General features: G+C 29.2%; 2 protein-coding genes across 6 annotated transcripts; one reads left to right on the plus strand and one right to left on the minus strand.

Annotated features, from left to right (window-relative positions):
- Positions 1 to 376: 376 nt before the first annotated feature.
- LOC145747869 (uncharacterized) lies at positions 377 to 8,556 on the minus strand. Of its 4 annotated transcripts, XM_082564921.1 has the most exons (13): positions 8,467 to 8,556; positions 8,315 to 8,393; positions 7,796 to 8,220; positions 7,611 to 7,694; positions 7,303 to 7,418; positions 6,419 to 6,626; positions 5,642 to 5,761; positions 5,149 to 5,324; positions 4,491 to 4,561; positions 3,994 to 4,133; positions 3,302 to 3,446; positions 2,418 to 2,549; positions 379 to 1,942 (listed from the first exon to the last, which is right to left on the minus strand). In XM_082564921.1, exons 3-13 carry the CDS (start codon positions 8,194 to 8,196, stop codon positions 953 to 955), a joined length of 2,583 nt encoding a protein of 860 aa, XP_082421047.1. In that variant the 5' UTR covers positions 8,197 to 8,220; positions 8,315 to 8,393; positions 8,467 to 8,556; the 3' UTR covers positions 379 to 952. The 4 variants fall into 4 exon arrangements, with proteins under 4 accessions (XP_082421045.1, XP_082421048.1, XP_082421047.1 ...); XM_082564919.1 differs by having other exon boundaries at positions 377 to 1,942; positions 7,796 to 8,393; XM_082564922.1 differs by lacking the exon at positions 8,467 to 8,556 and having other exon boundaries at positions 378 to 1,942; positions 7,796 to 8,234; positions 8,315 to 8,419.
- A 510-nt stretch (positions 8,557 to 9,066) lies between these two features.
- LOC145750653 (heparan-sulfate 6-O-sulfotransferase 3-B-like) lies at positions 9,067 to 12,359 on the plus strand. Of its 2 annotated transcripts, none has more exons than XM_082566733.1 (6): positions 9,067 to 10,066; positions 10,370 to 10,457; positions 10,550 to 10,689; positions 10,912 to 11,087; positions 11,194 to 11,364; positions 11,654 to 12,359. In XM_082566733.1, the coding sequence occupies exons 1-6, from the start codon at positions 9,646 to 9,648 to the stop codon at positions 11,738 to 11,740; spliced, it is 1,083 nt and encodes a 360-aa protein (XP_082422859.1). In that variant the 5' UTR covers positions 9,067 to 9,645; the 3' UTR covers positions 11,741 to 12,359. The 2 variants fall into 2 exon arrangements, with proteins under 2 accessions (XP_082422859.1, XP_082422867.1); XM_082566741.1 differs by having other exon boundaries at positions 10,574 to 10,689.
- Positions 12,360 to 12,404: the final 45 nt, after the last annotated feature.

The following is a 12,404-nucleotide window of genomic DNA, read 5'->3' on the forward strand; positions in this document are numbered from 1 at the left end:
AATGTCAATATATTACTATTAACATAATTAAAAACCAAGAAAGGTCATGTTGTTTGATTTAAATTAAGTTGACTGTCATAGCTTTTTTTTGTTACTTAGAAAAGTCCAGAATTTATAGGTATATGATTTATAAGCCAAAACTACTTTTTTTTAAATCCACTGGTCACGCGAAAAAATCCAATTTTTAAATACCACAAATAAAAAACGTAAAAAGTTGTTAATTTGGTTTCCTTAAATACCCTGAACATATTACGCGTAGCATGAACATTTATTTTCAAAATAAAATAAAAGCGATTTTAAATTACACAAGCGTTGTGGTAAAAAAACAAAACAAACCCCCAAAATTTAAAAAAGAAGAAAACACTAAAAGCAAAAAAAAAAATTCGATAAACCAAAAAAAAATTTTGAAAGTATGGCATGTGTTAAAATTATTAACGCAATTAGTTAATCCTAAAATTTAGCAGTTACGCATAAAAATATTGTAAAATCATAAAAAAAAACTATTTACAGTAATGTTATGTTTTTAAATAGCTTCATACCATACTTTTCAAGTTTGTGTAAAATATAAACAGCCGACAAAAAAATATAATATTAATTCAAGGATTTTTGATAAATAAATATTGTTGACAATAAACAAATTTTAAAGGGGAACTTTACCTCACAACAAACAACATTTAAATTTAAAAAACAAGATATTTAATTAAAGGAATGCATTGCACAAAAACGATATTCGAAACTGAATTTAAAAACAAATAAAACACAATTCGTTAAAGGCCAAACTAAAAATAAAAACAATAAAGTATTTAAAAAAATTAGCAGATTGTTAAATAAACGACGCAATATTGCCAAGCAAAAAGTTCACGCAAATTTTGAAGAGCAACGACAATAACGTAAGCACAGGATTGGTAGTCACAGTAAGCGAAAAGATCTGCAAGTTAAATAAGGGGAGACTTTATTTAAAAAAAGGGCTACTTTCCTTTGTAGTATCATGAACAGCTTGTAGATAGCTATACCTTGCCGTTCCCTTCCTTTCTTTACGACCCTTCATGCGTGAAACAACAGGTGGCGGTGGCGTGCTATTTTTGGTATGTCTTGCTTTTCTGTTTCGTGTTGTTACATTCGGATGCAAATTGCAAGCGTTCATGTTTTGGCCGCGAGTAGTTTCGGTAAGCGTCGGCAGCGTGTTTGTTAAATAAGAAGTCTCTATTGCCACCGAGCGGGCTGTAGTGATCACGTGGTCTCGAACGTGTTTCACGTCGACGTTTGTATCAAGGAATGCCATTGAATAACGGGCAGGCTCTGGGTTAGTCAACAAGCACTTCCTCCTTTCTATTCGGCCCGTTGTAGCGTAACCTGGATTGCCCTTCACCTTAATTCGACCTAAAGTGGGCATGGGAGTTAATGTGGAAAAGTCGTTGGCGTCTGTAGTGACGTGGTTATTAGAATTATTGCTGTTCGATGAACCGTCACTAGATCTAACCAAAGTCACCGAATTGTTACCCGATCTCGTCTCGCTGACCTTCGGGACCAAGTCAAACGGAAACTCGGTACTATGACGTGTTGATGACGTAAACGCAGGATCTAAAGAGGATGGAGGAGTGCCACGAGTGTTGACGGGAAGAAGATTCGGAAGAGAAGACGTGGGACTAAGAGGAGAGCGAAGAACGGGGTAAGGTTTTCGGGAAGAGGAATGATTTAAAAGATCTCCAACAGAATCAGAAAGATCTGTCACAGTCGCCGTGGAAGAAGATGCAGACATTCCAGGAGGATTTCGCGCTCCTGGCTCGCTGGGAGACACGGAAAGGAGGCTGTGAGAATCCACCGTCTTTCCATTTTCGTCCTCGTCTTCTTCTTGGACGTTGAAAAGAGGAGAAAAACTATGTTGTTTGGAGGAAGAACACATTTCACGCAGAGATGTTGCATAAACTCCGTATTTCTTTACCTTAACATCAGAAGAAAAAAATGTACAAAACTAATACAATAAATATTAATTTCCAGTTCAGATTTAATTTTCAGTCACGGAAAAATCCAAATGACAAACCCTGTTTAAGCTGATGAACGTGGTAATAAACAAAAACAACAGCAAACCTTTTTACAGGGGTGTACGAATACGAATTTAAATTATTTATAAAAAAATATAAACGTAAATGTAATCCTAACCTAGAGCTCGATACTAGGAAATTTTTTAATGTCATTTGATCGCAAACCACATCCCAAAAACGACATTGACATTTTTATTAACCCCCTTTCTTAACCTTAACCTTTTCTGGAAAATTTTTTTTTATTTCTTCAAAATCAGTAAAATGTCGGTTTCGATGTTTCGGGTTACGAACAATGGTCCCCATTTAATAAAATGGTATTAGGTCACAAAAAAAAAACATCCTACTAAAATATATCTTTTTAAAATTCATACTTACTTCCCACTCTAGGAAATCTTTTCTGTCGATGTTATATTGACTGGAGGAAACAGCCAGGAATTTTTCACGGGCTTCGGTTAACTGTGTTCGTAGTGACGTCAATCTTTCCTCGTGGTTTTGTAATTGATTTGCCTTAAAATAAAAATTAAATAAATAATTCGCTATTTGACGTCAATTAACGTTAAATAAGTTAATAACTGGCTCACGTATAAATAATATATTGTAGGTTATTTTTAAGTTTAACTTTTTATATGAAAATAAATGCAAATTTTTAAGAAAACAAATTTAAAAAGAATAAATTTAAAACATTGACAAAGAAAAAAACAAAAGTCTGGCCGATTTAATTATTTATAAGTCATCCAAATACATGATTTGGCAATACGCCTTATATGACAGTAAAAATTTTAGACTCTTTATCAATATTTGTCACGACTCTACCCGTATTTCTACAGGCTTAATTTATTATAGACGGTAGAATGGGTGCCATATGCACAAGTGTCTGATATTCGTCACAAAGCATATTTCAAGTTGTGAAATGACGTCACGCGCACTACAAATGTAAATAAGTCGTGACAAACGCTTTCAATAAATAAACGTGCGACCCGATTACAACATTAAAAATTAATAGAACATTAAATATATAAGAGAAGTGCTTCTTGAAAACAAACAAGCCTTTTTTCTGGATTGTTTGCGTAATAGAATTTTTTGTGTATGACTATCTTAATATTTTTAGCAATTTTAATTCAACGTTATATATATGCCTTAGCCACGCCACTAAGACTAAATTATTTATTTACTACACGCATAAACGCCCTATAGTAATCCTTCCAATTAATTTTTTAGAATGCAATAACTTTTTATTTAACCCAATTTTAGGTACTTACAATCGGTAATGTAGAACAAGAAGAAGGTTGTAAAGGTTTTTGAAATTTATGATCGGAGCCCACTCCAGCAGACAAAGGAGCAGCTGACAACAAAGCAGCATTTTTGTTGATTGAATTTACCCACACTTTTGTTTCTACATCCGAACTAACATAAACATTTAGAAAATTTAAAAAATTATTTATGCAAGCTTCAAAAAATAAAAGTGAAAAATAAAATTGTATGAGAAATACATAAGGTATTGAATTAATGAAAAACATATATGTGTATGTTTTTTTTCATATCACTGTAAGGTGATATTCTTATATTTTTTTGGGGATAGGGGTGTGCATTTGTGGCGTTTTTCTAAGCTATCCGCATACGCCGGGCTCAAGGGCGAATGGTCTAGCAATGGGTTGATAAGAATATCACTAATATAAATTATTTAAAAGCTTGTTATTCCCCCAATCGACAAAAAAATTCGTTTTTTCTTGATCAAAGCAAAGCGCTGTCAAAATATTGGTTTATAAATTTTGTCGGTGGTTATAAAATATTAAAATAACAATAACACAGTATTAATTTAATATCGACTAAGTTATGCAGATTATTAAAATCAACAAAAATTTTACCCGTTTACAAAGGCAAAAAAATGGAAAATCCAAAAGGATTTTAATGTTTGATTAAAGATCCAAACAATAAGGTTTAAAAGACACACCTAGTTTGGTATAAGGCCGCGCTGTTGTTGGCCAAAGTGACGCGGAATACGTGAGTTCTACTTGTAGCCAGATTTGACTTATTCTCGGTTTCAGCCAAACAATGATGTAGTGAAATTTTGCTAGCGTCCATCGAGTCTTTCTGCAAATAAAAATTATAACATTAAACGTTACAGGAAATGTTTTAGTAATTCGTGATGGCTGGTTGTTATTCATTTTTAATTATTAAAAGTTTGACTTTATTCTTTGGAAATATATCTGTTTTTATCTGCAGCCACTAAACGTTTTTTGTTGTTTTAAGTAAAATTATTTTAAGTAAAATTGATAATTTTATGACATTTCGGGTTTATTTAGGTAACGTGTAATAATAAATAAATAATACAAAGAATTATTAACTTTAATCGACAAGAAATAACTAAATATAATTCAAAATGTATTTCCAAAGAAAATCTAAAAGTTCCAAAAATGGACCATAACATAATTAACAAAAATATCTTACTTTGGCTAAATGCAATTCTAGGCCTTGTAAAGCTACCATCATTAATTTCCATTTTCTTTTTCGTTTTACCGCTATAAAAAAATAACAAAATCACAGTTATTTGAATATAATAAGTAGGCTGTACCGTAAACGCTTTATAGTGGCATCAGTTAGGCAACTGTTTATCAATACAACCACGTATATTTAGATTTATTAATGACATCACGTTTCAATAGCCACCACGACTATTGCTTCCGCCTATTTTTTACTAACCTAATAAATCACAAGATTTGTATAATGAATATTTACCCAAGGTAAAGCAAGACACGTATTTCTTATAAGAATAATATCATGTAGGTTGCTAAGCCTTACATTCCCAAGAGTATACTTTACATAGTAAACTCGTGTAACAAGGTAATATACCAAATATTATGTTCATTCAATTTGTAGGTCAACTTAAATATGGAAAAACATTAAATGCTGCCCTTAAATATAGGCTATAGATTGTTACATTTTATTTAATAAATGTATACGGACTATTTGATATAATGAATATGTAAAGATGTTATATTACACACAATATGGTTAATTAATAGTAACCACCTAAAATAAACCTTAAATATATTTTTAATAAAACACTACCACAGAAAATTTTTTAAGAATTTTAAAAATGCCTTACTTTTATTTCCATCGGAATCGACAACTGACTTTCTCCACAAGACTCCCTGTTTTCTGGGAAGAGTTTTCACTTTATTGTTTCTACTGCCTGGATGCGAGATCAACTTTCCTACATTGTCGTCATAATTTGCAACGCGATATTTATTCGCATTACTGGGTTTATTCATAGATTGTGATCTAAAATAAGAGATATAAAATAAATTACCTAATTAATATCAGTGGATAGATTTTTATAAATTTAAACAATATCATTAAAATTAAATACTGTAGAAATTACATTTGTAAACACAAGAAAACATTAAAAGTGTTTCATCATGTATATATCAAATTTGTTAAAATTAAAAAGAGGCCTGATTAAATTTGAAAGTAATACGATGTATATACAGGAGAAATTGTGGACAACGACTTAATAATTTTATATTTTGTGAACTTTTCACTTTACAAAGCATAAATTCTATATTTCCATATCAATTCGATTAATTTGTAAATTTTACCTCATAACCATTTTACTCTTTTGTTTTTTTGTAGTTGATGAATCTACTTGTGTTTGGTTAAATTCAGTGGAATTAATATTTCCAGCTGAACCAGAGCGAACTTGTGACTCCAACTTAGGTCTGAAATTTTTCAAAATTTTAATAATTATTATTTCTCAATTCATGAATGAAATTAATACTTGTTATTTCATGAATAAAAACCATATTTAACACATGAAACTGTGTGACTAATAGGCCAAACAGTCATTCATATTGGTATATTAGGCCACAGAAACCAATCTTATTGAATGATAATAACTCTTACAGGAAATATGTTAAATTGTCAACTTAATATATAAGAACAATGGGTATGAGCCATTTGGAAATTTGAATAGTGAAGTATTTTAAAAATAACTGTTTTACATATTTTAATCCTAATTTTTGATTTATTTATAGTATTTAAAAAACATACCTTCCATTTGTAGTATAGTCTAATAATTGTAACAAACATATTAAAAAACATAGCATTATACTAAGTAAAACTATGTTAAACCCTAACTAAACAGTGTGAATAATATTTAATTATCTTTTAATTTATTGATAATACAGCATCACATAATACCTTAACAACATTTATTTTAAAAACCTAATACCCTTTTTTTATAATTAGTTTGCCTTTTATTTTTTTGCCAAAAAACTGCTTACCCACACTAACTTTAATGATTTTGTTTTTCTACTGCATTATTTACGACATTGACTCATAAATAAGTTGTGTCAATATGCACACAATTAACTTACTCTTCACACCAAGGTAGCGGTTTCTTTTTTATTGATTTGAAAATATCGCGCAACAAATCTGTTGGATAATGAATCTGTTGTTCTTCGAGGCCAGAGAGGTTGCTACAGAATTGCTTGTAAGTCATTTTTTTTCTTCCACCAACTCGAGACCCAACATGTAGATCAGTGTTAAGTAAAACAATCGCAAATACCAAAGCATGGACAGCATCTAATTTAACAGAAAATCAAATAAAATTTCAAAATTTGTAGAAAAGCAAATTAATTTTTTAATGTTATAAAAGAAATATTGCATGTATAGAAAATAACTATACTATGTTATTTATATCACATAATAGTGTGAGTTTTTCATAAACAAATAAACCTAATTTAAATAACAAAAAATTTTACCAATTTAAAATTTAAATTGCCTTAACAAATCGATAAAAAATACCCATATTCACTATTAACAACAACAACAAATCAACCAAAATCAAAACATGACAATCAATCCATATAAGCATTGCCAGCCCAATGCTTAAATTCTCTTATATGCCTTATTACATAATGTTTATAAATATGAGGTTATGTAAGCATGTTTCACTTAATCAAGCACTCCAGTTAAAATGTTAACAGGTATTTTAATCATGATGTAATGACAAAATTTACTAATAAATTAATAAGTGATTGATTATATAAATAGAAAACCAACCAATAGGTATTCGACAATTAGATTGCATTGACAAAGTGTTAACTTTTGTTTATAACATAAAAAAAATACTTTAAAAATAACAAAAAGTATTATACTTTAATTGAAGTATATATTCTTTACTTAGGACTACAGTTAAATTACTATATATATATATTTAAAAATAAAAAAAAAATAAAAATAACATGATTTAAACTACCTTGATTTCCATCTAAAAACTCTGGGTTTGCTTTTGAATAAGAATCTGAAAACCGATTCAAAATTCGAGCTCTTTCATGCGTTTCTCCAACCAATGGAAACTTTTTGAGAACAGTTCTAAAAACACAATTATTTTTATTTAATTTTCATAACATAAATTGAATTGTTCATAATTAAATAAACAATTAATAATATAACCCATTATTTATGTATTTTTACCACACTTTCTGTCTTTCAATGAAAATTTTGCAATATTTGTGTTAGATAGCTACTACTTTATATTTTTAACAAAAAAATAATTATAAAAACCTTAATCCTTCTTCTAAAGATTTTATAGAACTAAAATTAAACATTTCCATGTATTTTTGTGCAACCAAAATACTGAATTCATCTCTAAAAAAATATAAAAAATAATTTAAATTTTATTACCTAAATTAATTTATATACAGACATTAATTCTTGTAAATAAATTATGAATTGGGTTAATTTCTTACTCTTTAGAAAGATCCAAGGCAACATCATTTTTATTATAGCCAGCTAAATTAAATAGATTATGAGCCATCGTTTTAGCATTTTCCTCATTTTTCATATCTTTAGTTTTCGGCGATTGCCTGCGATTAAAAATTAAAGGAGATGATCTTATTTGCTTGGCCTGTGTTGTAAAAGGTTTACTGTTTTGGTTTGAATAATCTTTTTCTATTAATCCATTCTCTAAAGAACTTCTAGAACGATAGGCAACTTCATTGTTCACTGAAATACTTCCGTTGGTTCTTGTTAGTGTGTGAAATCCACTATCTCTTCGATCAGTTGAGTTAAGTCCATTTTCCTGGTAGAAAGAATTGTTTGGTTCCTTTATAAACGTTTCTTGGTTTTCATTCAGTAAGCTTCCCTTCATGTCAACAGGTGAATACCGGTGCACCTTAAATGTCAAAACTGGTGACTGACTCATGATTTACCTTCGGCAAAAAAATTTAAATTTTAAAATTTAAATAGGCCTATAAAAACTATTTTACTTTTCTGTTGTTCAGTTGTTGGATGATAGATACAATGTGGTCAATCAGCAGATCAGTCAATTACATACATACTATTGACCTACACACAAAATAGACACATAAAACAATGGTTCAATTTATTCGTTATATAACAGCTGAACAGTATTACTAACTTTTAGTTGACTGTGAAACCAAACCCTAAATAGCAACCGACTTAATTACAGCTAAACTGTAAACGTTATGTAACTGTGCCTCTGGATCTACATATCTTGTTTCCCGGTTCGGTAAATAGACCCGATTCATGTATTCAAAGACCATATTAGTTTAATCTGGGCGCCTGTTTGTTGAAACTCGATCATTAGCTTGAGTTTGGTAAGCAAAGTAAAACTTAAGTAAAACTTGTGCTTATTTAAATGTAATTAAAAAATATACTATGCCAAATTAATTAAATAGCCTATTTTTTATGTAGAATACCATTTTCCGGAATGGACGGTTCGCCATGAACCTTTTTTTAAAGAAACATTTTTTATTTAACCTTCTATCCCCTTAATGTCCTTTAATTTTGGTAATAAATATCGACCTAAATGCTGTAGTTTTTAAAAAATTTAAGTCTCAGATTTTTTTTACGATAAATCCAAGATTCTTGCTATAACCCTTGTTGTTACACATAACTTTGTTATAACTACTATAAAAAAAACTACCAATAGGGGTTATGTAGATAAACACAGATATAGTGTTTTTCTACGTAACTGGCGCATTGGTGAGAGTATTGGTTCCAGCTTTTGGGTGTTTATGTAGTTTTAAAAATAAAAAAACAAGCGGGAAAATTTTCTTTAAATAATAATTAATCCATTTTGGAGTAAAATTGTTAAAGACCGTCTGACTGTACAGGCATCGTAAAATTGTCATTTTTTTGTATATATCTTTATTCTCGATGTGGGAAAGTCTAATGCGCGACTTTAACAGAGTAATATCAGTTACTCCGACCCAGTCTCAAGTTGCCTGTGGCAGTTTGGGATATTATAAATTATAATTGCCCGATAATTATACTGCTGATTAAGTGCTGGCTCAGCAGGAGTTCACACCGTTTATAGCACCTTACTCAAGGGCGCTACAGCATGAGAACAGTGGGGATTGAACCCACGACCTCATGTGTGATGTAGCAAGTGTTCTTACCAGTTACCACTACACCACGAAAGACATAAACTTAACATTAAAGACTGACATCAAAAAAATAAAATGTTAAATTTCTTGCAATGTGGAATGTTTTTTCAGTTTAAAGAATGTTTTTAAACTATTTAAAGATTTATTAAGGTGTTTATGTTGGAGTTGTTGTATAAAAACCATGAACAATGAACAAAACAAACGTAAGCAGATATTTTACTTCCAAATTAATAAAAATGGATAAAGGAAGAAAAGTAATTATGGTTATGACAATATGTTTTTGCTTACTTTTGTTAAACTATTTCTACTATACTGTGCAACCATGGCAAAACAAAGAAGTAAAATATAAAAGAATAAATTCCAATATAGAAGTAACAACTGCTATCAAAGATTCAGTATTTTATGATGCTAATTTTGACATTAATAGTACAGATGTTGTTGTGTTTCTACATATACAAAAAACTGGAGGTTCGACTTTTGGTCGCCACCTAATTCATGATTTAATATTGGAAAAACAATGCATAAAAAATCCAACCAAAAGAAAAGCATTTGATTGCTTAAGGCCAAATTCAAAAGATGAACAATGGCTGTTTAGCAGATTTACTTTTGGTAAGGTGTTATAATATGATGTATATTGCCATATTAGTACGTATAAAACATATATACAGGATTGAAAATGTTGATAGCATCAAATTGAATTATATATATTAAATGGATTGCATGTATTGAGTACATGCAATCCATTTTGTTACATTCATTCCTCCTACTTATTTTGTACGGACCCCGCTTCATTCGATATACATCTATATATGTGGCCGATGCAATCCATTAAATATCTTATTAATACCTGCGGTTTATCACATATTCCTTAAAATTATTTGTTATGTATGCTTTGATAATATTTGTATACAGGTTGGACTTGCGGTCTTCATGCAGATTGGACTTCATTAAATGAGTGTGTTCATGAAAAATATAAACCAATTTTTACTGGAAAACGAAGGTGTATAATTTTAATTAATTTGTTTATAAATTTTTTAATAAAATTCCCATTGTCGAAGTATGAATATAAACTTTTAGATTCTCATTTTTAAGGTTTCTTTATATAACAATGTTAAGGGACCCTGTATCAAGATATATAAGTGAATGGAAACATGTTAATAGAGGGGCTACTTGGGCAGAAGCATATCTAAAATGTAATGGGAGGAATTATCCTTTTAATTTATGCTGGAAAGGTAGGTTATATGATAAACTTTGGTTTGAAATATTAAAAACCATAATGGGAAAATTGTAAAAATAATAGTGAATAAAGAAATATATTTCTATCATTTCTGTCTTCAATGGTTTCTGCCAATCCTTAAAACAATTGGCAGATTAAAAATTAACATGAAAACAACAGGAACTGTTACTAAATTTTTATTTGGTTTTACATTATAACATAATATGACTTTTTGTAGGTGAAGATTGGTTAGGAGTATCACTACAAGACTTTATGGACTGCACTGACAATATAGCAAATAACAGACAAACATGGATGTTAGCTGATCTGCGTTTAATCAACTGTACTGGTTCCAAGTTATCACAAGAAGAGAAGAATAAGATTTTAGTTGCAAGTGCCAAAAAAAATTTAAAGGTAAAGTCAAATTTTTTTATTTATATCTGTATTCGTAAATTATGGATATATTTTAAAATTTTTAATCTAAAAATAGAATGCCTTTATTTATTTTATTATTTTTTAGGACACATTATTCTTTGGCTTAACAGAAAGACAACGGCAGAGTCAATTCCTCTTTGAATATGCCCTTGGCTTAAATTTTGATGTCGATTTTATAGATTTTAATGAAACGCGTGCATCAAGTGTTGCTGTTTCAGATGAAGATTTAAAGAAAATTCAAGATTTAAATTCTTTGGTATGTCATTGTAGATTTTTTGTAGGTTAAAGATATGAATATTTTTAAAAGCTACCTATTACCAACATGCCAACTGGCCCTGCAAAAAAAAATCCAAAACAAATAGTCATAATATAAAAAAATTTTAACATTAAACCTCGACAGTTTTACTAGCGCTAAGCATTTCAAAATTTGAACCAAAAGTTATAGGTATTCTTTGTAAGGTTCTAGTCCTGAATGGTAAGATTTTCTGTCATTTAAATATAATTTTGCATTAAAGTCTAATCTAGGAATAATTTTGTTTTCTTAGGACATTGAATTGTATGAATATGCAAAACAGTTGTTTGATCAGCGTTATAAATTCTCGAAAAAACATCCGAAAGTGATTTTTATCTGAAAAAATTTAAGCCTAAATAACCCAGAAAGAACTTAAGCCTAAATAACCCAGAAGTTAAACTTAATTATATTACTTTATAACTAACTATATTATAAATGTAAAAAAATATATTGGTGGCTTATGTGTTTATTTAGTCGAAAGTGTCAAATATTTACGTACTTAGTACATAATTACCTTTTAAAAAAAATATTTTTTTCTAATTTATAAATCCTAATAGTTATTAAAAAATATGTCTTTTTCTTGTCTTTCACAAATCAGCTGATTTTTATTTTTTAAATATATACATTTAGGCTTTTTTTTATTTCTAAATATGTTTTCATTGTTTAACATTTAGTTTTAATTTTTTGAAACCTAAAACACCTTACATCAGTATTATACTTTGCTATTATTTCTGTTAGAATGTTTTTTTAAATTTGTTTTTGTTTATTCTGTTACTGCCTTGTTTTTTTATTTATTTTTTATAGTGCTAAAGGGTATTTCTTATTTAAAACTGTTGGTTTGAACCTTTAAATAAGTGCTAAGGAAAAAAATACATCACCAAAGACTAAATTTAAAAAACATATCATGTTTGTTTGTAATTAAGTATATTGAAATACATTTTAACCTAAAAACTATTGCAATCCTCAAATATTGTATAGCTTTAATATGTTATATTGTTTACATA

The sequence above is a fragment of the Corella eumyota genome, chromosome 1 (assembly GCF_963082875.1).
Source record: "Corella eumyota chromosome 1, kaCorEumy4.1, whole genome shotgun sequence".
NCBI lineage: Eukaryota > Metazoa > Chordata > Ascidiacea > Phlebobranchia > Corellidae > Corella > Corella eumyota.

Bases quoted from the DNA above. Each gene is read 5' to 3' on its own strand.
- LOC145747869 (XM_082564919.1), bottom strand. From the start codon at position 8,250: ATGAGTCAGTCACCAGTTTTGACATTTAAGGTGCACCGGTATTCACCT. The intron at 7,419-7,610 runs GTTTTTATAATT...TTGTGTTTTTAG, and splicing joins TCTTTAGAAGAAGGATTAAG to AACTGTTCTCAAAAAGTTTC. The intron at 2,550-3,301 runs GTAAGTACCTAA...TTTTATTTTAAG, and splicing joins CTTGTTCTACATTACCGATT to GCAAATCAATTACAAAACCA.
- LOC145750653 (XM_082566733.1), top strand. From the start codon at position 9,646: ATGAACAAAACAAACGTAAGCAGATATTTTACTTCCAAATTAATAAAA. The intron at 10,690-10,911 runs GTAGGTTATATG...GACTTTTTGTAG, and splicing joins TTTTAATTTATGCTGGAAAG to GTGAAGATTGGTTAGGAGTA. The intron at 11,088-11,193 runs GTAAAGTCAAAT...ATTATTTTTTAG, and splicing joins GTGCCAAAAAAAATTTAAAG to GACACATTATTCTTTGGCTT.